Genomic DNA, 27,578 nt, shown 5'->3' on the forward strand with positions numbered 1-27,578 from the left:
AAGTCCTGACCCCTTGGCGGAGTCTTTCCCTGTCCCTGGGTTTGGCTGGCACTTTATTCTCAGGTCTCTCTCCTCTGAGGCAAAAATGAAGCCCATCGGTAAGTAATTTCTTCTGTTTATAGAGTTGGAAAAAAACTGAGACAGAGCCAGAGAGGAAGAAGGCTGGGCTTGGAGTGTCACTGGCTTAATTAATTAATTAATTAATTAAGCCAATGTCTTGTGGGGGATTGAACAGAGGGTATCTCATGGCACCAGAGCTATACTTTGGATCAGGAGGTGTAGACCAGATGCCTTGTGAGTTTAGGAAGGGAGGTAGGTTTGCTAGAGTCTGAAGGATTGGGAGGCTTACACTCTGTTCTTCTCCAGACCAAAAAGGGTCTCAGCTCTGATGAGCAAAATCTGAGTTAGGGAAGATTATTCCTTGGCGCTTCCCCACCATCCTCCCACCTGTTTGCCCTGCCTTCCTTCCCAGCTTTTCCTTTCTGACCTGGTGCACAGCTTGCTTTCTTCGTCTCTGTCTCTCCCACAGGGCCCAGCACACCATGTGCTTACACATGTTCTTTGAATGAATGAAGAGTCTTCCACCTGGCTCTGCTGCATCCTTCATGTTTTGCCCCACTTTCTCACTGAAGAGTCTGAAAATCTCTGTATCATATTTTCTTAGGGAGGACATTGGTGTGGACTTTGCCGAACAGCGGTCAAGTGTAATAAGGTAGGCCCCTATCACCAGGCAGGATTTAAGGGGCTTCTCCCTCTAGGCTCAAGGAGACAGATATCTATTTTTACAGCTGCTGAAAGTATCTCCTTACCTTTCTTATCTAATTGAAAAAAGTTGTGGTGGGGATGGATTATGGGCCAAGTCAAGCTGTAGGAGGAAAGATTACCAAATTCCCCTGGGGTGTGGCTGCCTAGTGGTCTTTAAAATACTAGGTCTTCAAGAGGGAGTTTGCTGTTATCAGAAAACTTGTTTACAACCCTAATTTTAAAGGCTTTTAGAGGGATGCCTAAGTGGCTCAGTGGTTGAGCTCCTGCCTCAGGCTCAGTGTGTGATCCTAGTCCTAGGATTGAGTCCCACATCGGGCTCCCTGCATGGCGCCTGCTTCTCCCTCTGCCTGTGTCTCTGCCTCTCTCTGTGTGTCTCTCACTCTCTCACAAATAAATAGACAAAATATTTTAAAAATAATAATAAAGGCCTTTATAATCTTAAACTGTTCTCCTCCCTTCCCACCACCGTGTACACTGTGGGCAGTACTCCAACACCAGAAGCCCAGACAACACTTATCCACATACGACACCTTTTTTATTGAATATATGTGGCAAATGTTCATCTCTAGGTTATCTTTCTCTTGCCCTGTAGTGGTCTTTGGCCAACTTCTCTCCATTATCAATTGATATGTGCTTCCAAAAGGCAAGTTCACTTTTAACCTTAGTTTATGTGAAATCACGTGGACAGGCCAATTTCTGTCACCACATATATCCAAAATTGATAACTATGGTTTTTGAATTATATTCTTTTGGTTTATTCTCATTCTTTTTTTTTTCTTTTATCATCACAGAAATTACAAAGCAGAGTGGGGAGTAGAAAGAACAAATCTAAAAGCAGCAGCAGCTTAGGCTTTTCTCATTTGCCAGGCTATCTGGTTTTGGTGTGAAAGAAATGTTAAAAATTTCCAGAAGTGAATTCTGATTGAAACTAAACATGTCAACCTGTCAAATCATGAATGAGGAACACTTCATTTATCTTTGTCTTCTCTGCAGTTATCCCAGAGGAACTAAGAATAGCCACCTTGTTCACAACCACTTGAGTATGATACTAGATAATATAGAGTCTATACAGCCTCTAGAGAAAGTCTGATTGTTTGCCCAAATAATAGTGTAATGATACTAGTGTAGTGTTTGCATGTTCCATATGTATTGTGGGGAGGGAGCAAAATGTTTTCTTCTACGTCTACATAGATTTTTGCCTGCGTTTGGATGGATGGATTTGGTCTACATACAGTTGATCTGGTCTATGTTTGTCTGCATCTAAATGCATTTTAGTGACTTGAAATTCAACCTCTGCCAGACTGGGATGGGACTTGAGAGGTGTAGTACTGGGGGTGATAGGGTAGGTAGATGAGTTGGAGGAGGTGGCTGTGTTCTCTCTTTCTAATGAGATGACAGTTTGGGGGCTACCATGCCTTCAAGTCCAAGTCTTGGTTGCACTTCATAAAAAGACTTACAATTGCTAGATTCTCATGGATCTTTCCCCAATCTAATATTCTACCCTAACCTGTCTTTGGGTCCTTAATTTCACTAAGTTCCAGAAATATGCCCTTTATCTCCATGGCAGCTCTTGATTATCCAGAGTAATGGTGGGAATAACCAAGATAGTGAACAATACTAAAGTGACTTTCTTTTGAATTTTAAGTGATCTAGCCCTGCCTAGAGGTAATCTAGAAATAAATCTAAACAGCTGCAGTGAAAGCAGTCTGTCATGTCACTCCCCCAAGGAGGCTGTATGCCATCTTTTCTTTGGCATCTAAAGAGGGAGGTAAATGCAAGAATGAAGCTTGTTCAGCCCTTAGTGTGTTGTTAGACACACCAGGCATCTACTGAGAGCTCTGCAAAACTTGTCTCCATGCCTTGTTTTCAAACTCTGGAGGAGGTCTCTATTTAGTGTGAGAACTCAATATGTTGTTCACAGAACATGAAATTTAGTAGGCAACATGTGAAACTCTCAGTATTTCTAAGGTTTCTAACACATCCAGAGTAACAGCCAAAGTCCTCACAGTGACTCTTAGACCCTACATGAAGGATCTGGCTTCCTGCTTTCTCTCTGACCTCTTCCTTTGAACTTCCCCCTCACTCACTGTGTCCTGGCCCCACAGGTCTCCAAGTTATTCCTCAAAAATAGCCAAATACTGTTTCACACCCAGTAGGATGGCTGCAATTGAAAAACAGAGGATAATGAATGTTGGTGAGGATGTGGAGAAATTGGGACAATTGCACATTGATGGTGGGAATGTAAAACAAGGCAGCCACTGTGGAAAACTATATGGTGATATCTTAAAAAATTATATATAGCTACCATATGATCCAGCAATCCCACTTCTGGGTATATATTTCAAGGCATTAAAAGCAGGGTCTACAAAAGATATTTGTATATCCATGTTCATAACAGCATTAGTCACAACAGCTAATAGGTGAAACAACCAGCATGGTCATCAGTGTATGGATGGATCAACAAGATATGGGATATATACACAATGGAATATTATTCAGCCTTGAAGAGGAAAGACATTCTAACACATCCTACAACTTGATGAACCTTGAAGACATTATACTAAGTGAAATAAGCTGGTCACAGAAGGAAACTATTATGATTCCACTTACATGAGGTACTTAAGTAGTCAAATTCATAGGGACAGGAAGTAGAATGGGGTTGCCAGGGGCTGCAAGGAGGGAAAAATGAGGAGCTACTATTTAATGGGTATAGTTTCAGCTGAGGAAGATGAACAAGTTCTGGAGATGGATGCTGGTGATGGCTGCATAACAATGTGAAGGTGAGGCCTTCTTGGACCACCCATTTTATTTTACTTTTATTTTATTTTATCTTATTTTATTATTTTAAAGATTTTGTTTATTCTTGAGAGACACAGAGAGGAAGGCAGAGACATAGGTAGAAGGAGGCTCCTTGTAAGGAACCTGATGTGGGACTTGATCCCCAGACCCCAGGATCACGGCCTGAGTGGAAGGCAGATGCTCAACCACAGCCACCCAGGCATCCCGTGGACCACCCATTTTAAAATCACAACACCGCTCAGCACATCCTCACCTTTTTTGCTTTCCTTTTCTCTGCAGCATTGATTCCAAATCCAACATAATGTAGATTTTCGTTAAATATTTGTTAGTTTTTGCTTCCCACTGTAGGAATGTAAGCAACTTGAGTGGAGGGATGGATATTTGTTTTCCTTTGCTTTACCCATAATGCTTAATATTTGGAGACCAAATGAAGAATGCTGGAGGGGAGGTGGGTGAGAGGATGGGGTAACTGGGTGAATGGCATTAAGAAGGACATGGGATATAATGAGCACTGGGTGTTATAAGCAACTGATGAATAATTGAACTCTACATCTGAAACTAATGATACACTACATGTTAATTAATTGAATTAAAAATATTTTGGGGAGCAGTATATTTCTTGAATGAATAAATGAATGACCATGATTGAAAACAGCTTCTAGAGAAGGAACAAAGAGGAAGAGAAATTGGGAAGATTCCATTCTTCATTTGGTTTTGTTAACTAATTTCTTCTATCCTTGGATATGAGATTCGACCCAGTATTCAGGTGGCCTTTGCTCCGTTTACCTTTTCATATGTATTCTGACCTGTTTCCACTTTGGAAGTGTTGGTGTACACATGCACCACACTTACTATTATTTTAAGCTGTTGCCCTGAACACAAAACCCCTACTGTTGTACTCCTGACCGCCCCCAACCAGAGTTGCAGGGCTGATTGAATTAGGACTTCAGAAGTTCTGAAGAAGCAAAACTTAACTAAAAGCTTTATACTTTTATGCTTGGGAGCCACTAGTTTGATTGGGTCTAGAGTTTTCATTGTCTGGAAATTTTAAGAAGGACAAAAGAATTTATATAATTTGAAATCATGAAAGAGCTGTGTGTGGATACAAAGGGATTGCTGTAATCTCTAGAGATGTTGCATTTAAGGTTCACCTTGAGAACTTAAAATAGCTTTTAACAGCTTCATTAGCCTTTCTTTCATATCTATAGCAAACTGCTAGCAAAGCAACTAGCATCCAAACTATCTTTGAAACAATTCAGGAGGAGCAATAAGGCCGACTTCCTGATTGGCAGGAGTGTTAACACCCAACTACAGGAACCAATGGAACTTATTGCCTTGGAAAAATATTTTGAAAAGAAAAGGTCCAAAATGAGGGTACCCTTCTCAAGATAGAGGAATGAACACAATGACCACCAGTGCCAAGGAGAGTAGGTTGAGCTGGCTGGGAAAGCAAGACTATCTGCAATTTAGTGGGTGGATTTTTGGATTTGACAGAAGATCTTCTGGTAGACTTGGTTTGGAACTTTGTTTTAGAGTTTGGAAGGATCTCAGGGAAACAGAGGCAAGAGAGGGAGAAAAGTGGTGCCACAAGCATCAGGGAATTCATACAAGCTGGCTACATGTCCCCAGGCCCCCTCTGTATTTCTTTTAGCACCTCACCTAAGTAGCACCTCCTTTGGAAGAGACTATTTCCTAATTAACCTGATATTCATAGACCTAGGGTCCACACTGGGAAATGTTTTAAGGAAACAGTCTTAAAATAAATGATGGGGCATGTTCTAATCTCCTGTTTTTATCTGGGATTGGCCCTTTCTTTCTTCCAAAGGGGAAAAAAAAAAACTAGGAATCTCAAGATCTAGAAGTCATTCAATACATCTATATATTCATTTTCTCTGTCCTAAATGCCACTTATGGTTGCTTGGTACAATTATGAGCCTATCTCTGTCCTGAGTAGTGAGGGTTAGTGTGGAAGTATGGAAATCAGAAGGAGGGGGTACATGAAGTCTGGTCCTGCTCTCTGGAAGCTTTTAGATTATGAAAGAATTTAAATGATAAACACAGGACACCAGCAGACAGAAAGGGAAAATTATCTCAGCTCAACACCAGGAAGGCTTATAAGTCCAGAAAGGTAGGGGAAGAAGGTTAGAGACAGGGATCAGTCAGAAAGGCTTAGGAAAGTCTTCCTAGATCATGTGAAAAGGTTGTAGAATAGGATTGAGAAAAAGCTAGAGGGTCAAGACTGGACAGAAAGGAGTAAGGAGAGCGTCCCTGGCAGGGCAGGTAACTTATCCAGGCCACAGACTCATCCCAGGAAGGGTGAATCAGGATGTGAGAAGCTGAGTTAGGAAGGAGGTGATGGGCCTGAAGGCAGGGGGAGTTTTGGGGGCAGGGCTCTGATAGCTGGGTCAGAGATCTGGACTGAAGGGAAACCGTTGGAAGAATCACATATTACTGCACAGAAAGAGGGCATTTCGAACATGGTGTTTGAGGATGATGTTTCTCTGTATGGTTACAAGCTGATTTTGGGATAGCCTCTGTCGTTGGATTCCCAATTATGTATTAGGTCTCTCTTCTTTAAGTTTGCTTGTTCATTGTTTGTTCTGCTTGCTTCTGTTGGAGTCATAAAATATGATTATTTAATCCAAAGATATTTTGTTCTTTAAGTTGCTTCTCTGGTATCTTCACACTTTGTGGGCTCATTGTCCCACATCTTCAGTAAAAGTGGGAAAAGCTCAAGGACCACCCTGAAAGCAACAGAGGAAATAGAAATTATCAAGCATTACCCATCTCTGACCCTGCCATTCATATGGTCCTCCTCTGAGATTCCTGCTTGGGGTCCATGGATAGAGTTCAGAAGAGTGAATGACATTTTCTTTGGTTGGTCACCTCAGAGGGGCCTGTGATTCAATAAATGTGAAGAACCACTGGTGTGTCTTTGTTGGGAGGTAGGTGGCTGTGGACAGTTTCCCAAAGAGAGAAACATGGTACAAGCATCCTTAGTGCCAACATTAGGAGACTCCAAGGACAGTTGAAGGAGCTGGAGGAGAAAGAGGAATTGGGAAAAGGGAAATGGGTTCAGAGGGAACTAGTAGGGGGATGCCCCGTCTTCCCTGTTCTTCACCCTCTTTCTAGCACATATTCTTTCTTTGTATTCTCCATGTTCTGGTGGTCACAGGATTCCGGTTCCCCTTCTATTTAAATCTACTGAATGTCCGCCATTTATCAGGCCCTTTACCAGGTCCTCTCACAACATTATCTCCTGCAATTCCTGTGTGGAACCTGCCATGCACAGAGTGGGGTCAGTCCCTCTCCCAGTCATGGTGTGTTAGCATCATCACTTCCTGTCAGGCCCATTTCAATGCATTTTATTTTCCCCTTTCATCCTTTTTTTTTTTTAAGATTTTCTCTATTTATTCATGAGAGACAGAAAGAAGGCAGAGACATAGGCTGAGAGAGAAGCAGCTCCCCACAGGGATCCCGATGTGAGACTCAATCCTGGAACCCCAGGATCACACCCTGAACCGAAGGCAGACACTCAACCACTGAGCCACCCAGGCGTCCCTCATCCTTATTTTTATTCTCATTTCCCCTCCTCCCTGGAGGTGCTTGCTTTAGTGTATTTAACAAATGCTCCTCCAGTCCATGCTCTACATATGTATTTAGATAAATTAATCAACAAATACAGTGCTGACTCTGTCAGGTACAGATGTAAGTGCAGAGAATACAACCGGGAGAAAAACAGTTTTAAAAATCTGGCTTTTGGGGATCCCTGGGTGGCGCAGCGGTTTAGCGCCTGCCTTTGGCCCAGGGCGCGATCCTGGAGACCCGGGATCGAATCCCATGTCGGGCTCCCGGTGCATGGGGCCTGCTTCTCCCTCTGCCTGTCTCTCTCTCTCTCTCTCTCTCTCTCTCTCTCTATCATAAATAAATAAATAAATAAAAATTTTAAAAAATCTGGCTTTCACGGAGCTTACATTCTATTGGAGTGAGACAAAGTGAACAAATAAGTAAAACATGTAGTGATCAGTGCTACAGAAAAGAGGTCTGTTGTGGATGCTTAGGAGGGGACTGCAGTTGTATGTGGGGTAATTTAGGAAGGCTGTGCTACAAACGTGCTATTTCACCAAAGGTAGTGAAGGAAGCTGCCATGTGGATATCTGGGCTAGAAGTAGTGCTGTTATAGGGGACAGCCAGTACCAAGGCCCTGAGGTAGGATCTGGACTGGTATATTAGAAGGTCTAAAAGCTTAGAAGGCCAGTGGCTAGAGAGAGATGAGTGGGAAGAGAAAGAAAAGGTTGAGAGGTAGCTGAGTCAGTGACTAATACTGTAGAACTCTGTAAGCTATTGCAAATGAAAACTTTGGCTTCTACTCTGACTAAAAAAGGAAACTAGAGGAAGGTTTCCATGAGAGAAATGATGTGACCTTTTTAACAGATGCATGTGGATGCTTGACAAATATATAGCATTTTTTGGATATTTTTAAATTGTATATAAATGGCATTTTGTGTATACCTCACCTGCTTTTACTTTTGCTCCCTAATGTTGTTTCTGAGATATACCCAAGTTGGTATCTGTAAATCTGTTGTATTATTTCTGACTGCTGTGTCATATTTTATTGTGCACACAGCACATTTTACTTATGTATTTCTCTAGGAACAGACATTGGCACAATCCCCACTTCCTGTCACAAACAGTCCTGTGATGAACGTGTTCACATGGGCTCCTTATGGACTCAGAAAATTGTTTCCTAGGGGTATACACCTGGCACCCTGTGGGGTGGGAAGGTATGTGCATTCTTAATTCCAATGGGATTGTGCTTCAAGATGGTGACCCAGCGATACTCCCCCCAGCAGTACATGATGGTTTGTATCTTCTCACTGAATTCTCATGCTGACCCAGTGAGGGAGGTCAGGTGAGGGCCCTTGTGGCTAAGGAGACTGAGGCTTAGAGAGAGTGAGGAAATTCCCCAAGTTCATGTGGTCACACAGAAGAGCCAGGGCTCACATGCAGCATTTCTGACATAGTATTCACTGTTCTTAACACTGTAGTACCCAGCACTGCTTTTCCCAGAAATAAGATGAGGCATCCATAGGCCAATTTATCATCATCATCATCATCATCATTATCATTGAACTTGACCTTATATTTTTCAGTTTTTGGTCTAACTCAGTGAGCCTAGGACCTCCCACATGTTTAGCACCAGCATGGATGAGGATGTCTAATTAGAGACTTAGAATCCTTAGAGTTTCAAGACAAATTATACAGAAAATGAGGGCTAGCACACAGGCTGTAGTTTTAGTGAATGATTTTGTAACTAAACACTTATAGACTAATTGTTTTTCAATTTGGGGATTTGGATATTAAGTCCATATTGTTTGCTAAGCACTGAGTTAAGTAATTTCCAGGCAGGCATAATTTCACTTAATCGTCACAACTACAGTAGGAGGAATTTACTTTTATTCCCATTTGACTATTGTGGAAACTAAAGCCCCAAGAAGTGAACTAATTTGTACAGAGTCAACAGCTGTGAGGTTTAATTGTTATTTGAACCTGAACCATCTACCTGCAGAACCTTACTCTTTACTAATAAATTGTGCTGCCCTTCTGTGAATTTTACAATTTCTTCTCTTTGAACTTCAGGACAGTTTCTACTCACGTGAGATGATTTAGAGCAGTCATGGGAAGTCCAGGGCTAGTGGACAAGAATATCCAGGGGAAGAGGATCTGAAGTTTGAGTATGTCCCCAGGTGTCTTCACTAGGCCTCCTTTTGTCCCTGAAGTGAGAACCTCTTCTTAAGACATCCTACCTGGATTATGGCACTTGAGCATGATGCCTTCAAAATAGTAGGAATTCTCTAACTGAATGGTTGGTTGCCTATAACCCCTGGAAGCCTCATATTTTTAAACAAGCTTCTTCAAAGGTAAACAATTCTTTATCATCCTATGTGGCTCATAACTGACACACAGTTATGGATAATGTGTGAATAATGGGCAGTCAAGGTTTTATTGCAATTGGTTTTCCCTCCACACTTTTCTTTTGCTTGCCCTCTACAAGGAAGGTGATAGCATTTATATCTTTACTTGATCCAGGTATATAAAGCTTGTCTGGCTAAAAGTATGTATCTCAAAGTCAGGTAGATAGGATTATGTGCTCTCTCAGGTTACTCTTCACAGTGTGGTCATTTGGTTAACAACTACTTACTTACAGTCTGAAGGAGGAGACAGGCAAGATGGCTGGGATTTGGATACATTAGGATAAATGGCACATGGGGGAAGCCCAGGTGCTATGAGAGCACATAGGAAGGGCAGCATAATGGTCTGGGGAGGCTTCCTGAGGAAGCACTCTTGAGCTGGGAACTGAAAGAGAAGTGGAGATTAGCTAAGTGAAGGGGTCAAGAAGGCATTAGAGGCAAGGGAACAGAATGAGTGTAGAATTTAGCAGCTGGAGCAGGAACTGGGCAGGGGATGAGGCTGGAGGAATGAGCACAGTTCACATGATGAAGGAAGGAAAGACTATGAGGGAAGGGCAGTGGGAACCACAGAAGGGTCTGAAGCCTGGGGTAGGGGGAGGGAGCACCTCAGTCACATATATAGTGTAGAAGGTTTCCATGAGCTAAGAGCTGTGCCTTCTTATATATCTTGGGTGTTTGTTGGTAAATCATAACATTGGAACTGGTGAGTGGCAAATAAGGAGTCTAGATGGATTTGTAGACATCTTATGGGGCTGACCCATAAACCAATAGTTCCTTTTAAGGAGACAGAACATGAAAGACTCCTAACTCTGGGAAACGAACTAGGGGTGGTGGAAGGGGAGGTGGGCGGGGAGTGGGAATGAATGGGTGATGGGCACTGAGGGGGGCACTTGACCGGATGAGCACTGGGTGTTATTCTGTATGTTGGCAAATTGAACACCAATAAAAAATAAATTTATTATAAAAAAATAAAAATTAAAAAAGAGTCCCTTTTAATTATCTATGGAGAAGACCTCTCAATTTCAACTTGATCTTTCAGTCTTTTAAAACCTCAGATAACATTCTTGTGATTCTCTCAAAACCAAAGCCTAAGCACAGAGGAGAGTTGGGGTTCTCTGTTCTCCATTTCTGGGGCTTTGCAGTGAATTATTCATCCAAAGCCTTTCTCAAATGGAGGGGACAATTTGAATAGCAGCAGGTGGGGGAGGGAGTAGGAAGAAAAACATGCAGGGTCTCCAGGCCCCTGGCAGCTGACATCACAGATGGCGCAGGGTGTGTAGAGAGCACAGTGTGGCCAGTGAGGAGACTGTTTGCAGAAGTGAGCTCACCTTTTCTCCTGGAACTCAGAGAGGGAAGAGACAGAAGGAAGAATTGTTTAGGTTGTGAGCTACTGAATGAGGTGACTCATTTATTTTCTCTCTACACATCACACTCTTATAACTGTGTACATAAAAACTATAACAAACTTTGCCTGGTTGCTTAGGGTGAGATGTATTGAATGCCAGAATTCACAAAACTGTCTTCCTGGCTTCTTTCCCTTCTCAGTCCCGGATCCTGGGGTGGCTGATGCTCCCATTTCTGCAGTATTTCCTTCCCAGGCAGCCTGGTCCTCTCCTTCTTGCAGGTGGTTATGAAGGCCCTGCCCCTTTAGCTCTTCTCCTTTCTGTTCACATCAGAGCCTAGGTGGATAAAGGGAAGGGGTGGACTATACACTCTTGACCATCAGTAGAGCTGAATGCATGAGGCAGAATGAGGAGAAAGGGGGGGAAAGTGCCATTTGACCTTGGATAGCTGATATAGAGGCTAAGGGTTTTTCAGTTTATTTTTTTAAGATTTTATTTATTTGTTCATGAGAGACAGAGAGAGTGAGGCAGAGACACAGGCAGAGGGAGAAGCAGACTCTGCAGAAGCCCAAAGTGGGACTCAATCCTGGACCCCAGGATCACGCCCTGAGTCAAAGGCAGACACTCAAACTCTGAGCCACCCAGGCATCCCGAGGCTAAGAGTTTTAAGATTGAAGGATCAACATTTGTATGTTAAAGCTAGATGATATTTTAAAATGAATTCATAATTGCAAAGAGGCATCCAGCTGATTAATTAATGTGTCATAACTCACACTCAAGCACCATGCATATTCCTGTATGTGAACTCCTGCACTATACATTCATTTCATGTTAAGTCTTAAAGTTTAATTAGTACATGAAGCTACAGGAATTAGATGAATGCAATGGGATGATACACGTGTGGTGTGTAAAAATGGTAAATGTTGGAAAGTATTTGGACCTTTTTTCTGGGGGAAAAGCAGTGTTGATATTTCAATGAAGTCTTTGGTGTCCTCTTATATGCTATTTGGGTTGCAACAGGTGACATGGCACTTCTGAGTTTGGTTGGTGAGCCGAATAATGGGCTCAGTAAATATTGATTTGCTACCATGTCTTAGGCATTATGGAGAGGCAGCATAAGAAAAATATGAAGCAGCAGCTTTAAAGCCTGAACAACAGAACTCACCATCCTCAACCCAACTGAGCTTAACTCAGCCTCACTGAACCCGATCTGAGTCTCTCCGAACCCTGCACTTGCTACAACTCTGATCCTACAATCCTCTTCAATTCCAGCTAGGATGCCGTGTCAGACACTTCGCAGATTGGGTCAAAAGCTGGTACAGAAACGTAAACTGGAGAAGCCAGAGGCTACAAATAAGCAATCCAGAAGCCTGAACACTGTGGAATTAATGGTCCTGGGTTTGGACTACATACTGGATATAAGTGTGTATTTCCTGGCTGGTGAGGTAGCTAGAGATATAGCAGGACCATCTACTGTGATCTGCTTTTTGGTGGCCGGCCTAGCTTCAGTGTTGGCTGGACTGTGCTATGCAGAGATTAGTGCCCGGGTTCCACACTCTGGCTTTTCATATCTCTACACTTATGTCACTGTAGGCGAACTTGGGGCTTTTGTCACTGGCTGGAACCTCATCCTCTCCTTTGTTGCCTATACAGCCCTCGTGATCCAGGCCTGGACTTTGGCTTTGGACAATCTGTTTGGGAACCAAATCTCTCAGGCCCTGACTGAGAGCATTTCATTGCATGTTTCCCGTGTTTTTGCAAAAATTCTAGGCTTCTTTGCCATGGGCCTGGTGTTGTTGCTAATAGAATTGCTGACTCTGAACATTAGGCAGCTTTTTTTGGTTTCTAAAGTGGTCACAGTGGTGAACCTTTTGGTTGTCAGTTTTTTCATCATCTCTGGCTTCATGAAGGGGGACCTGCACAACTGGAAGCTCACAGAAGAGGACTACATAAAGGCTGGACTCAATGAGACATCTAGCCTGGGTTCTCTGGGCTCCGGAGGATTCATGCCTTTTGGCTTCCGGGGGATTCTCCGTGGATCAGCTACCTGCTTCTATGTATTTATAGGTTTTGGGTATATTGTTGACATAGTAAAAAGAACCCAGAATCCCAAGCGTTCCATCTCCATGGGTATTGTGATTTCATTGCTCATCTGTTTTTTGGTGTATTTTGGTGTCTCTGTGGCACTGACTCTTATGGTGCCTTACTACCAGCTCCGACCTGGAAGCACCTTGCCTGAGGTATTTGCTCATATAGGATGGGCCCCTGCTTACTATGCTGTAGCTTTTGGATTCCTCTGTAGTCTTTCTGCAAGCTTCTTGGGCTATATGTTCCCCATAAGTCAGGCTATATATGTGATGGCACAGGATGGCCTCCTCTTTCCTGTCCTTGCCAGAATCAGGACTGGCACATGTGCCCCCATCATGGGTACCATGATCTTTGGCATTACTGTAGCAATCATGACATTCTTCTTTGGACTCACTGATCTTGTGGACCTCATGTCACTTGGGGCCCTGCTAGATTACTCCCTGGTGGCTTTTTATGTTCTCATCCTCAGATATCAGCCTGAGATGGAGAGTGGAGGAAATGAAGCACAGGTGCAGGAGGAGAATGGATCTGCAACAGAGAAGCTCACTCTACACCGAATAATTTTTCCAGACAGCTCCACCCCCACTCCACTCTCTGGCCAGGTTGTCTCTGTTTGCTCCTCACTGCTTGCTCTACTGCTGACTCTGCTCTGCCTGGTCCTGGTGCAGACCCAGTGGCCAGGTCTGCTTTCTGGAGACCCATGGTGGATCACAGTGGTTGTGCTGCTCCTGGTGCTCATCACTGGGATCACTGGGGTCATCTGGAGACAGCCACAAAGCTCCTCTCCCCTCCACTTTAAGGTACCTGGTCTGCCTCTCCTCCCACTCCTGAGCATCTTTGTGAATGTTTGTCTTATGATGCAGATGACAGCTGTCACCTGGGCCCTACTTGGTGTTTGGATGCTGATTGGGTTTGCTCTCTACATTGCCTACGGGATCCAGTATAGCCTGGTCTCTAACCATATTTAAGTTAGGGCCAAAATTGTAGACCTGAACTCAGCAGTACCAGTACATATTTGGTTGGACATTATCATACCTGAATGCAATCTGATTCCCCTGCAAAACAATGGGGAGAACTCTTGAGCTGATGGAATGTGGGGCTTCCCATGGATAATTGGTAGGAAAATACTAATACAGCTCTGCTTGTGTTGTGGAGTGAAGGATTTTTTTTTTTTTGGTTGCTTTTCTTTTTTTACTAGTCTGCTTTTCAATTGTGTCTGTAGCTTCTTGCTGCCTTTAAAACAATTATTATTAAAAGAAACTAGACAAAGTGTTTTTGTTTTCCTTGGGTAAATACACAAGAGGGGAAATACTGGGTCATATAGTTATTCTATTTTGAATTTGTTAAGGAACAAGCATACTCCTTTCCATAGTTGGTACACAAATTTACATTTCTACCAACAGTAATATTTCATTGTGTGTGTGTGTGTGTGTGTGTGTGTGTATATATATATATCTTCTTTATCTATTCATCTTTCGATGGACACTGAAATGATGAATACCCACCAATTGCTTCAATGTGGATAGAACTGGGGGGCATTATGCTGAGTGAAATAAGTCAATTGGAGAAGGACAAACATTATATGGTTTCATTCATACAGGGACTATAAAACATAGTGAAAGGGATTATAGGGGAAAGAAGAGCAAATGAGTGGGAAATATCAGAGAGGATGACAGAACATGAGAGACTCCTAACTCTGGGAAACGAACAAGGGGTAGTGGAAGGCAAGGTGGGCAGGGGGATGGGGTGACTGGGTGATGGGCACTGAGGGGGACGTTTGACAGGATGAGCACTGGGTGTTATACTATATGTTGGCAAATCGAACTCCAGTAAAAAATATACAAAAAAAAGGAAAGTTTATCATTGTGACATTGTTCAAATTAGGACATCAAGGAAGAGTCTTTCATGATATTCTTATTAAAAATATGATCTTGATTGTAAAAAAAGTTTTCACTAACAGTGCATCAGAATTCCTTTTTCTTCAGGTGTTCACCAACACTCATTCTTTCTTGTCTTTAATTCAATCATTCTGATTGATGTAAAATGATATCTCATCATGGTTTTAATTTGCATTTCCCTGATGTTTAGGAATGCTGACCATCTTTCCATGTGTCTGTTGGCCAGCTGTATGTCTTCTTAGGAACAATATTTATTCAGGTCCTGTGCTCATTTTTAAATTGGATTATTTGGGGGTTTTGGTGTTGAGTTGTATAAGTTCTTTATGTATTTTAGATATTAACCCCTTTATCAGACATATCATTTGCAAGTATTTTATATCATTCGGTAGGTTGCCTTTTTGTTTTGTTGGTTTCCTTTTCTGTGCAAAACCTTTAGTCACATGAGTTAGAAAAGATGTGTCAACTCCTATGTTTATTGCAGCATTATTCACAATAGCCAGGAAATGGAAGCAGCCCAAGTGTTCATTAATAGATTAATTGAAAAAAATAGATGAATGGATAAAAAAGATGTGATACACATACAAACACAACCCTTCCCACACACACACTGGAATATTACTGAGACATAAATAAGAATGACATTTTGCTATTTGTAATGAAAAGATTGGACCAAGAAGTTATAATACTAATTTTAAAAAGTCAATCTAAGAAAGGCAAATATCCTATGTTTTCACTCATATATGAGACTTAGGAAATTTTTTAAAATGAGCAAACAAGAAAAAAAAAGGAGACCATGAAAACCACCTCTGACTCCCAAATATAGGGAATAAATGAGTGACTGTGAAAGATGAGGTGGGTGTGAGGATGAGTGAAATAGAGAAAGGAAATAAAGAGTGCACTTATCATGATTAGCACCAAGAAATGTGTGAAATCGTTGAGTCATTATATTTTACTGCTGAGAATAATTGTATGTTAATTATACTGCAATAAAAAAATGAAAGAAATTAGAAAAAGGCAAAAAAAAAGATGAAATATGAGCCCTGCCTTTAAGAAGCTTATATTCTAACACAATGGGTAAAGCATAGCTGTAACACAAAGTGGACAGTGTTTTCATAAGTAATATGCAAATAAAGTGTCTTGGGAATTCAGAGTGGAGGATGATTATTTATGGCTGGCACAGTGGTGAGGGTTGATTGGTGAAATCAGAGAAGATTTTGTAGAGGATTGGCATTTGAGTTGGCTCTCTCCAGGGACAGATAGGATTTTCCACATATAGGTGGCAGGAAGCAACTGTAGGCAGTGAGAACACCAGGAGGAAAAGCACAGGAAAACGAAGCAGTGTTCAGAGCACACTGAGCAGGCTGTATAGTTTGAACCTTGGCTATGTGAAGGGGCAATAGCATGCACAGGTGTCTTGCAGCCAGAGCTTTCCTCTGAGCACAAAGCACTCTGGCTTTGAACCTACAGCCCATGCTGAAAATCCCTAAGGCTGGTTCTTCGACTTGGCGACATCAGCATTCTTGGATTTTCAAGTTTCTCTACTGTTGTTGTCTGCTTTGGTCCACCTGCTCAGAAAGTGCACATCTGAGAGCCATGTGTTATGGATCCTGATCTTGTTTCCACCGTTAAGCAGCAATGTGAGCTTGGACAAGCCACTCAGTGCCTTCCATGATCTTCTTTTTTATCTATAACATGTGAAGTTAGAACCAAGCATTTGTAAAATTCTGTGTACTTAAAAAAAATCCTATGATTTCCTCTGGCTCTTCTGACCTGTTATTCTCTCAACTGTGTCCCTTTACTGCACGCGATCTGAACCTGCATCCTGCCCATTTATCACTAGAACTCATTGTTGGAGCTTTGGAGGTACAATAAATAAGATCCTATTTTTCCCTTCTATGTTTGGAATAAACTGATAATCAAGGACATAGAGACAGATAATCAAACTATCAGCTTTAGATCTGCAGCTTAAATTGGCTTGCTAATCCTACATCACTCAGACAGACTGACTTACTCCTCATAACAACTGACTTACTCCTCATAACAAGTAGTACTGAGCAACCTCTGCCTCCCAATACAGGAGCCTACTTTTATGAGAATTTCTCCTGTATGATCAAGTTGGAATGCATGTGTCTTTTGGGCAGGTTGGCTCTGGATAAAAAACAAAAAACTGGAAAAGGCTAAGCTGGGTATGCTCAGTTCTATTTATACAACTCACTAATCAAAGTTACAGTGAAGAGGGATGGAGAAAGGCCAGGATTAGTACTCTGCTCAGTGATGCTCAAACTTCAGCAGGGGTCACCTCACCTGAAGGGCTTGTGAAAACATATTGCTGGGACTCCATCACCAACATTCAGAATTCAGTAGGTCTGGGTGGAGCCCAAAACTTGTACTTCTAACAAGTTCACAGGTGATGCTGATGCTGCTGGTCCAGGGGCCACACTTTAAAGACTCAAAGCTCCATCTGAAGGCCTTGATGATGTAAAAATGAAGTGAGGGAAACAAAGGTGCACTTTCATTGTCTGGAAATTTTAAGGAGGAGGAGAGTATTTATACACTTTGGGATCAGGATGGAGCTGTGCTTTGATACAAAGGGATTGATAAAATTTCTAGGGATGTTACATTTCAAGTCCACTTCTGTGAAATGTTGAGAACTTAAAAATAATTATTAAACAGTCTCATTAGCCTTCCTCTCCAGTATTTATCAGACTTTTAGTGAAGCAACTGGTATCTAAACTATCTTTGAAGCTACTCAGGAGGAGCCGCAAGGCCAACTTCTTGATTGGCAGGAGTGTTAACACCCAACCACAGGAACCAGTGTTAACACCCAACCAGGAACCAAAGCTTAACTGCCTTGGAAAAATGTTTTGAAAGGAAAGGTCCAGAGTGAGGGCACTACCCATCTCAGAGACAGAAAAGTGAACACCATGACCTCCAGGACAAAAGAGAGTGAGTGGAGCTATCTAGGAAAGCAAGACTACCTGCAATTTCATGGGTGGATTGTTGGATTTGACAAGAGTTCTTTTTTGGGAACTTGGGATGAAACTTTTGTTTGGAGTTAGGAAGGAGCTCAGAGACTGAGAGAAACACAGGGAGGAGAAGGGAGGGAAGGGGGAACCAGGGCCATTATGGAATCCATACAAACTGGCTTCATGTACCCTGGCCCCTCTCTGCATTTCTTGAAGCACCTCTCCTGGGCCAAGGACATCCTTTGGGAGAAACTATTTCCTACTTAAACTGAGATTCACAGACCCAGGCCTCTCATTAGGAAATATCCTCAGAACACTCTTGAAATAGATGCTGATGTATGTTCTAGTCTCCTGTTTATTACACCTCTATCTGGCCTTTTCATTATTTTTAGAAATAAATAAATAAATGTTCTAAAAAGTCTTCTAGGAATCTCAGGATATAGTGGTCAGTCAATACAGCTCTATTTTAATTGCCTCTGTTCTAAATGTCACTTATGGCTGCTTGGTACAATTACAAGCAGACCCTTGTCCCAAGTAATGAGGGTTGAAACTGTAAATATAGAAGTCAGAAAGAGGAGGGCATACATGGATCCTGATGCTTCCATATGGATGCTCTTAGACTGTAAAGGAACTTAAGGGACACACCCAGGATACCACCAGATTAAATGGGAAAATTAGTTTCAGCTGACCATCAGGACGGGCTATAAGAGCTGGAAGGAAGGGGAGGAAGGTCAGAGATGGAGATCAGTCAGGAATGGATTAAGAAAGGTTCCTCAATGTAGTGGAAAGACTGTAGAATAGAATTGAGAGGAGGTATAGGATCAAGACTGGACAGAAGGAGTAAGGAAGGCCTCCCTGAAACTGTAGACAACTTACCCAAGCCAAAGGCCCATCCCAGAAAAAGTATGTCATCATGTGAAGAGCTGAAGTGAGGAAGGAGGTGATGGACCTGAGGGTAGGCGGAGTATTAAGGTGGAGCTCTGGTAGCTGGATCAGAGTTTCTGGACTGAATAGAAACCATTGAAATAATGCAAGAGTATTGCTCAGAGAAAGGGAATTTATGGACATGGTGTTTGAGGATGATCTTTCTCTTGAGGATGTATGGTTATAAGCTGGATTGGTAGACTCTCTCAGGATTCCCAATCATGGGTTTGCTTTCTTTACTGTAGAGTGGCTTGTTCATTGTTTGTTTTTCCTGCTTCTATTGGAGTCATAAAATGTGATTCTTTAATTCCCAGATATTTTGTTCTTTGGATTGCTTCTCTGGGATCTTCATACTGTGTCTGGGGGCCCACTTTCCCTCGTCATCAGTAAAAGTGGGAAGAGCACAAGGACCACCCTGAACAACATAGCTGGGGGAAACAGAAATTATCAAAAACACTAGCCCTCTCTGACCCTGCCATTCAGATGGTCATCCTTGGGAATCCTGCTCAGGATCCATGAATGGACTTCAGAAGAATGAATGACATTTTTTTGAGGTGACCAACCTGAAAGGTGTCTATGATTCAACAAATGTGAAGAACCACTATTGTGACTTTGTTGAGGGTAGATGGCTGGGGGCAGTCCCCCAAAGAGAGAAACATGGTACGAGCATCCTTAGTGCTAACTACAGAAGCCTCCAAGGGCAGTGGAAAGAGCTGAAGGAGAAAGAATTGGGAAAAGGGAAATGGATTCAGAGGGAGCTAGTAGGAGGGGTGTCTCATCTTCCCTGTTCTCACCCTCTTTCTAGCAGGTCCTCCTTCTTTGTATTCTGAATATCCTGAAGATTACAGGATTCTGATTCCCCTTCAATTTAAATCTATTGAGTGCCTGTAATTTTTTTATAATAAATTTATTTTTTATTGGTGTTCACTTTGCCAACATACAGAACAACACCCAGTGCTCATCCCCTCAAGTGCCCCCCTCAGTGCCCGTCACCCATTCACCCCCACCCCCTGCCCTCCTCCCCTTCCACCACCCCTAGTTCATTTCCCAGAGTTAGGAGTCTCTATGTTCTGTCTCCCTTTCTGATATTTCCCACACATTTCTTCTCCCTTCCCTTCTATTCCCTTTCACTATTATTTATATTCCCAAAATGAATGAGAACATACACTGTTTGTCCTTCTCCTATTGACTTACTTCACTCAGCATAATACCCTCCAGTTCCATCCACATTGAAGCAAATGGTGGGTATTTGTCGTTTCTAATGGCTGAGTAATATTCCATTGTATACATAAACCACATCTTCTTTATCCATTCATCTTTCGATGGACATCAAGGCTCCTTCCACAGTTGAGTGCCTGTAATTTATTGGGCTCTGTACTAGGTCCTCTTACAACATTATCTCTTGCCATTCCCATGTCTAACCTGCTGTGGAGTCAATCCCTCCCTCAGTAATGACATGTTCAGGCCCCTTTCAATGCATTTTATTTTCCCCATTCATTCTTTTTTTTAAAGATTTTATTTATTTATGCATGAGAGACAGACAGAGAGAGAGAGAGAGAAAGAGAGAGAGAGAGAGAGAGAGAGGCAGAGACACAGGAAGAGGGAGAAGCAGGCTCCATGCAGGGGGCCGGATGTGGGACTCAATCCTAGGTCTCCAGGATCACGCCCTGGGCTGAAGGCGGCGCTAAACCACTGAGCCACCCGGGGTGCCCTTCCCCGTTCATTCTTACCTCTATTCTCATTTCCCCTCTTCACTGGAAACACTTGCTATAGTCTATATAACAAATGCTTTCCAACCCATGCTTTACATGTGTATTTAGATATAGTCAATCATTTACCAAATATAGTCCTGCTTGTGTTAGGCACAGATATAGATGTGGGGAATACATCCAGGAGCAAAACAACTTTAAAAATGTCCTGCTTTCATGTAGCTTACACTTTTATGGAGTGAGACAAATTATGAAAAAAATAAATGAGTAAAACATATACTACCTTAAGTAGTGACAAGTACTATGGAAAAATGAAGGGTAGGGAGATGCCATCTGTCTGTGGTTAGGAACAGGCCACGGTTATATGTGGGGTGATTCAGGAAGGCAGTGTTACAAACTTGCTATTTCACCAAATGCAGTGAATATCCAGGCTAGAAGTGGTGCAGTAATAGTGGACGGCAACAAAGGCCCTGAAGTAGGGTCTTACCTGGTATGTTAGGAGGCCAGTGACTAGAGAAAAATGAGTGGGAAGAGAGAAAAACAGAAGGTGAAAGTAGCTGGGTCAGTGACAAATACTGTAGGACTTTGTAGGTCATTATAAATGCAGACTCTGGATTCTATTCTGAATAAAAAGAGAAACCAGTGGAAGGTTTTGAGCACAAGAATAATATGACATTTGACAATTTTAATAGGTATATTTGTCTTCTTGACAAATATCCAGCAGTTGTTGGTTGTTTTTATGCTGACATAAATGGCTTTGTGCTATAAACATCATCCAGCTTTTACTTTTGCTACCTAATGCTGTTTCTGAGATCTACCCAAGTTGCTGTCTATAAATCTACTTTATTATCTCTGACTTCTGTGTAATATTTCATTGTGCACACATGGCACATTTTACTTACTATATATTCCTCTAGGAACAGACACTGGCACAGGTCCTACTTCCTGCCACAAATAGTCCTGTGATGAACATGCTTAATGGGCTCCTTATGGACTAAGGAGAGTTTCCCAGAGGTGTGCACCTGGGAGAGGGGTTGTGGGATGGGAGGGTATATGTGCATCCTTAATTCCACTAGAATTGTGCTTCAGGATGGTGACCCAGTGATGCTCCGCCAGTGGTGTGTGATGGTTTGCATCTTCTCCCTGAATTATCATGCTGATCCAATGAGGAAGGTCAGGTGAGGTCCCTTGTGGATGAGGAGACTGAGGCTTAGAGAGAGTGAGGAAATTCCCGGAGTCCATGTGATCTGTGGAAGGGCCAAGTCTCATAGCCAGCCTTTCCTCCATAATGGTCATTGCTCTTACCTCCATAGTACCCAGCACTACCCCCTCCAGAAATAAAATGAGGCATCCACAGGCAAAGAGGCTATTATTACCATTATTATAAATATTGCATTTTTTGATGTCTGGCCTAACTCAGTAAGCCTAGGACCCCCCAAGTGTTTAGCACCATGGGATGACACGAGAGGGACAAGAACAGGTCAGATGATGAAGGAAGGAAGGAGATGAAGGAAGAGCAGTAGGAACCACAGAAGGGTTTGAAGCCTGGGGGTGGGTGGAGGATATCTCATCAAACTTGTTATGTAGAAAAGGTCCATGAGATAAGAACCGATCCTCCTTGTCTATCTCATGTGCTTCTTGGTTAATCATAATACTGGAGCTGGTGAGTGGCAAAAAGGAGTCTAGATGGATTTGTGGACAGAAAATCTGTCCCATAACCCAAAGATGTCTTTTAACAATGTATAGAGAAGAGTTTTCAATTATTTTCTTGTGTTTTTTTTTTATTTTTTATTTTTTATTTAAATTCTACTCAGTTAAAATATATGGTAATATTGATTTCAGGAGTCGAATTTAGTGATTGATTATTTACATTTAATACCCACTTGTCATCAAGTACAGTCCTTAATACCCATTACCCTTTTAGCCCATCCCTGTCCATCTCCTTCAATCAAACCTTCAATGTGTTCTATATTAGACTTTTCAAATTTGACTTGATTTTTTTGCCTTTAGAAACCTCTACAAACATTTCCTAAAATTCTCTCAAAATCGAACTCTGAGTAGGGAAGAGAGTGGGGACTGCATCACTTAGTTTTCTCTGTTCTCCAGAGTCCTTTTTGGGGCATTGCTGTGAATTGTCCATCCAAAGCCTTGATCTCCTTGTGGAGCTGATTATTTAAATAGCAGCAGGGTAGGAGAAGGTAGGAGGAACCACATGGAAGGTATGTTCATTAAAAAAAATAATATATATATATATGTATATATACATATATATATATATTCAGACAATGGTTTGAATGAATTAAAAATAATTCTTTTTGAAAAATTAGCATGGAGTTATAATTGAGTATTTTGACACAAGCTCACAGAGCAGAGCAGGGTCTCCAGGCCCCTGACAGCTGACATCACAGATGGCACAGAGTGTGTATAGAGCACAGTGTGGCCAGTGAGGAGACTGTCTGCAGAAGCGAGCTCACCTTCTCTCCTGGAGCCCAGAGAGGGAGGAGACTCTCCCTCCCTAGGTTGTGGGCTACTGAGCTAGGTGACTTATTTTTCTCCTTACCCATCACATTCTCATAACTGTGGATATGAAAACTGTGAATTTTGCCTGATTGCTTTGGGTGAGGTGTATTGAATGTCAGAATTCACAAAATCACCTTCCTGGCTCCTCTCCCTCCTCAGTACTGGACTCTGGAGTGGGGCTGCTGCCCCCATTTCTGCAGTATTTCCTTCCCAGGCAGCCTAGTCCTCTCCTCCTTGCAGGTGGTTATGAAGGCCCTGCCCCTTTCTCCCTCCTACTCTCTGTTCACAGCACCCTTGTGGTCCTACGTGGGTAAAGGGAAGGGGTGGTCTGTACATTCTTGGCCATCAGTACAGCTGAATGGATAATGCAAAATGAGGAGAAAAGGGAGCCAAAGTCCATCTGACCTTGGCTAGCTGATGTAGGGGCTAAGGGTTTATGAATGGGGAACCAAATTTGTATTTTAACCTCAGATGATATTTTTAGAATGGGTCTATAATTGCAACGAGGCCGTCCAGTCTGTGGATTTTATATCATAACTCATGCTCAAGCACTGCACATACATCCCATGTGAGAACTACTGTATGATACCTCTATGCCCTGTTGTGTCTCAGAGCTTAATTAGTACATAAGGCTACATGAGTTAGATGAACCTAAGTGGGAATGTATCATGTGATATGTTATAAAGCAGAATGTTGGGAGCCATTGGCCCTTTTTCTGGGGGGAAAGCAGGGTTGCTTTTTCTATGATGTCTTTTGGTGTTCTGTGATATTTGTGCTGCAGTAAGTGACATGGGACTTCTGAGCTTTAGCTGGTTGGTTGAACACCATTGTTCAATAAATATGTATTGTTTACTTAGGCACTATGGAAGGATAGCACATAACAGGAAAAATTTGAAGCCATAGCTTTGAAGCCTGAGCAATGGGCCTTCGCAGCCCCAACCCAACTCAGCTTAACTCAGCCTCATCGAACCTGATCCCAGACTCTCCACTCCTGGACTTGCTCCAGCTCTCTGATCCTAGAATCCTCTTCAATTCCAGCTAGAATGCTGTGTCAGGTACTTCGCAGAATTGGCCAAAAGCTGGTACACAGACGTATACTGGAAGAAGACGTGAATGGGTTGGCCCCTGCCAGAAGACTGAGCACTCTGGATTTAGTGGCACTGGGTGTGGGCTGCACAGTGGGGGTAGGTGTGTATGTCCTGGCTGGTGAAGTGGTTCGAGATCAAACAGGACCATCCATACTGATCTGCATGTTGGTAGCCAGCCTATCTTCTATGTTGGCTGGTCTGTGCTATGCAGAGTTTGGTGTCCGGGTTCCTCATGCTGGCTCTGCATATCTCTACACCTATATCACTGTAGGTGAACTCTGGGCTTTCATCACTGGCTGGAACCTTATTGTGTTCTTTGCTGCTCATACAGTTACTGTGGCCCAGGCCTGGACCTTAGCTTTTGACAATTTGCTCGGAAACCACATTTCTCAGACCCGGCATGAGAGTATTTCACCGAATGTTCCCCAAGTCCTTGGAGAAATTTTAGGCTTCATTGTTGTGGGCCTTGTGTTGTTGCTCATGGAATTGCTGATTCTGAGGAATAGGTGGATTTTCCTACTTTCCAAAGTGGTCACATTAGTGAAACTTTTGGTTCTCAGTTTTGTCATCATCTCTGGCTTCATGAAGGGGGACCTGCACAACTGGAAGCTCACAGAAGAGGACTACAAAAAGGCCGGACTCAATGACACCTCTAGCTTGGGCCCTCTGGGCTCCGGAGGATTCGTGCCATTTGGCTTCCAGGGGATTCTCTGTGGATCACCTACCTGTTTCTATGCATTTATAGGTTTCAGCATTATTATTTCCAGAGTTGAAGAAGCCCAGAATCCTGAGCGTTCCATCCCCATGGGCATTGTGATTTCGCTGCTCATCTGCATTTTGGTGTATTTTGGTGTCTCTGCATCACTTACACTTATGGTGCCTTACTACCAGCTCCGACCTGGGAGCACCTTGCCTGAGGCATTTCTCCATATTGGCTGGGCCCCTGCTTACTATGCTGTAACTTTTGCATTCCTCTGTAGTCTTTCTGTCAGCCTCTTTGGCTTTATGCTTCCCATACGTAATCTGATATACATGATGGCACAGGATGGCCTCCTCTTTCCTGTACTTGCCAGCATCCAAACTGGCACATACACCCCCAATGTGGCCACTGTGATCTTTGGCATTATTGCAGCAATCATGGCATTCTTCTTTGAACTCACTGATTTTCTGGACCTCATGTCAGTTGGGGCTCTACTAGCTTACTCCCTGGTGGCTCTTTGTGTTCTTATCCTCAGATATCAGCCTGAGATGAGGTATGAGAGAAATGGAGTGCAGGTGCAGGATGAGAATGAACCTGCAGCAGAGAAGCTGACTCTACGGGGACTGTTTTTTCCAGGCAGCCCCACCCCTACTCCACTGTCTGGCCAGGTTGTCTCTGTTTGCTCCTCACTGCTTGCTCTACTTCTGACTCTGCTCTGCCTGGTGCTGGCCTCGTGGCCAGGTCTGCTTTCTGGAGACCCATGGTGGATCACAGTGGTTGTGCTGCTCCTGGTGCTCATCACTGGGATCACTGGAGTCATCTGGAGACAACCACAGAGCTCCTCTCCCCTTCACTTTAAGGTACCTGGTCTGCCTCTCCTCCCACTCCTGAGCATCTTTCTGAATGTTTGTCTTATGATGCAGGTGACAGCTGTCACCTGGGCCCTACTTGGTATTTGGATGCTGATTGGATTTGCTATCTACTTCAGCTATGGGATCCAGCACAGCCTGGTCCCTTAACCCCACTTCGCTTAGGGCCCAAACTGTAGACCTTGAACTCAGCAGTGCCAGTACATATGTGGTTTGATATTATCATACCTGAATGCTGTCTGGTCCCCCTGCACAGTAATGGAGAGTACTTTTGAGCATATGAAAAGCCAGGCCTCCCATGGGTAGTTGGTAGAAGAACACTAATACAGCTCTGTATTTATTGTGAAATGAAGGATGTGTTTATATTCTTTCTCCTTTTTTTTTTTTGATATACTTTTCAATTGTGCCTGTACTGCATATTGGATTTTATAAGGTTATTATTAAAAGAAACTTGACAAAATATTTTTGTTTTCTTTGGGTTCATATTCAGTAGTGGAAATACTGCATAATATGGTAGTTTTATTTTTAATTTTCTGAAGAACTTCCAGAATGATCTCCATAATGGCAGCAACAATTTACATTCACGCTGACAGTTCATAAGGGCTCCTTTTTCTCCACATCCTTGCCAACACTTGCTATTTCTTGCCTTTTTAATTTTACCTATTCTGTGTAAAGTGATACCTCAGTATAGTTCTAATATACATTCCCCAGTGATTAGTGATGCTGAGCATTTTCCATGTGCCTGTTATCCATCTGGTATGTCTTCTTTGGAAAATGTTTATTCAGGCCCTCTGTCCATTTTCTATTGGATTAGTTGTCGTTTTTTGGTGTTGATCTGTATAAGTTCTTGGATGTTAACATGTTATTGGATATATCATGTGTCCTGTGGGTAAGTTGATTCTGGATAAAAAGAGAAACCCAACAAAAAAGTGAACATGGCTGAGCTGGGCACGTTCAGTGCTCTCTTCAATTCACTAATCAAAGTCACAGTAATAGAAGGGGTAGAGAAAAGCCAGGAATAGTACTCTGTTCAGTGATGCCTAAACTTCAGCAAGTGTCACCTTACCTGGAGGGCTTGTGAAAACAAAAGACTGCTGTGACTAATCCCCAGGCTTGGGAATTCAGTAGGTCTGGGAGAGACCTAGAACTTGTCCTAACAAGTTCCCAGGTAATGCTGATGCTCCTGGTCCAGGGACCACATTTTGAAAACCAAAGCTATAGCTGAAGACCTTCCACATGTAAAGATGAAGGGAGGGAAACAATGGTATACTTTGAACATTTACCATCATTTAATTAAACATTTAGATTAAAATATGATTGTTAATCCTTTCACAGTGGGGAAATCAGTGAATCGTTTTACAATGTATATGTATACCAAATCACCACAATGTACTCATAAAATATCTTAAAATTTTATGTCAATTATACCACAATAAAGCTGAAATTTTAAAAATGAAATACCACAGTTATCTATGTATCTTTATTTTCTTTATGATTGTAAATGATAGGTAAAGAAGGTATCTTGTTTACTGCTGAGAGCATCCAGCTGGGGGACAGGCACATAATGAGCATTTAATAAGTTCATCTTAAATTTAATTGAGCCTTACACACTTTGGTACAGAGAAGTCTCCTTCCTTTTAGGCTAGCACTGTGCTATTCCTTTAAAGCTATCTTCTGGGAGACTTCCTTGACAAACAGCATTTCTCTCCATCCAGAACTATATCTGGAAGTGCCCCTAGACTTGTACTAAGCATCTAGAACTGTACCCAGGCATTTCTAATTTTGCCTTTGTGTGGCTGGCCTGAGTTCTTGTCACTATCCTGTCTGTTCCATCAGAGTGGAACCTTTCTCAAAGCAAGGAATAGGTTCTTGCCTTCCTCTAGATCCAACATTAAGAACAGTGTTGTTCATTCAAAGAGCAACAGGAAAAATATAAC

The 27,578-nt window shown here is 42.4% G+C and overlaps 1 protein-coding gene and 2 pseudogenes across 5 annotated transcripts in view; all 3 read left to right on the plus strand.

The window, feature by feature from the left end:
* Positions 1-27,099, plus strand: LOC144297117 (cationic amino acid transporter 3 pseudogene; annotated as a pseudogene). 2 transcript variants are annotated; one of them, XR_013364194.1, is made up of 3 exons: positions 1-98; positions 665-712; positions 23,842-27,099. The product of XR_013364194.1 is annotated as a cationic amino acid transporter 3 pseudogene, transcript variant X1 (transcript). The 2 variants fall into 2 exon arrangements; XR_013364195.1 differs by lacking the exon at positions 665-712 and having other exon boundaries at positions 8-98.
* LOC144297116 (cationic amino acid transporter 3 pseudogene) overlaps positions 1-27,578 on the plus strand; it is a 153,139-nt pseudogene that overhangs the window by 87,094 nt on the left and 38,467 nt on the right. The window lies entirely within an intron of this gene.
* Positions 21-14,225, plus strand: LOC144297118 (cationic amino acid transporter 3-like). The gene is made up of 4 exons (XM_077870816.1): positions 21-98; positions 665-712; positions 12,152-13,119; positions 13,437-14,225. The coding sequence occupies exons 3-4, from the start codon at positions 12,157-12,159 to the stop codon at positions 13,446-13,448; spliced, it is 975 nt and encodes a 324-aa protein (XP_077726942.1). The 5' UTR covers positions 21-98; positions 665-712; positions 12,152-12,156; the 3' UTR covers positions 13,449-14,225.

Source organism: Canis aureus, chromosome 25, assembly GCF_053574225.1.
Source record: "Canis aureus isolate CA01 chromosome 25, VMU_Caureus_v.1.0, whole genome shotgun sequence".
NCBI classification, from domain to species: domain Eukaryota; kingdom Metazoa; phylum Chordata; class Mammalia; order Carnivora; family Canidae; genus Canis; species Canis aureus.

Coding starts and splice junctions, on each gene's coding strand:
- LOC144297118 (XM_077870816.1), top strand. CDS start 12,157: ATGCCGTGTCAGACACTTCGCAGATTGGGTCAAAAGCTGGTACAGAAA.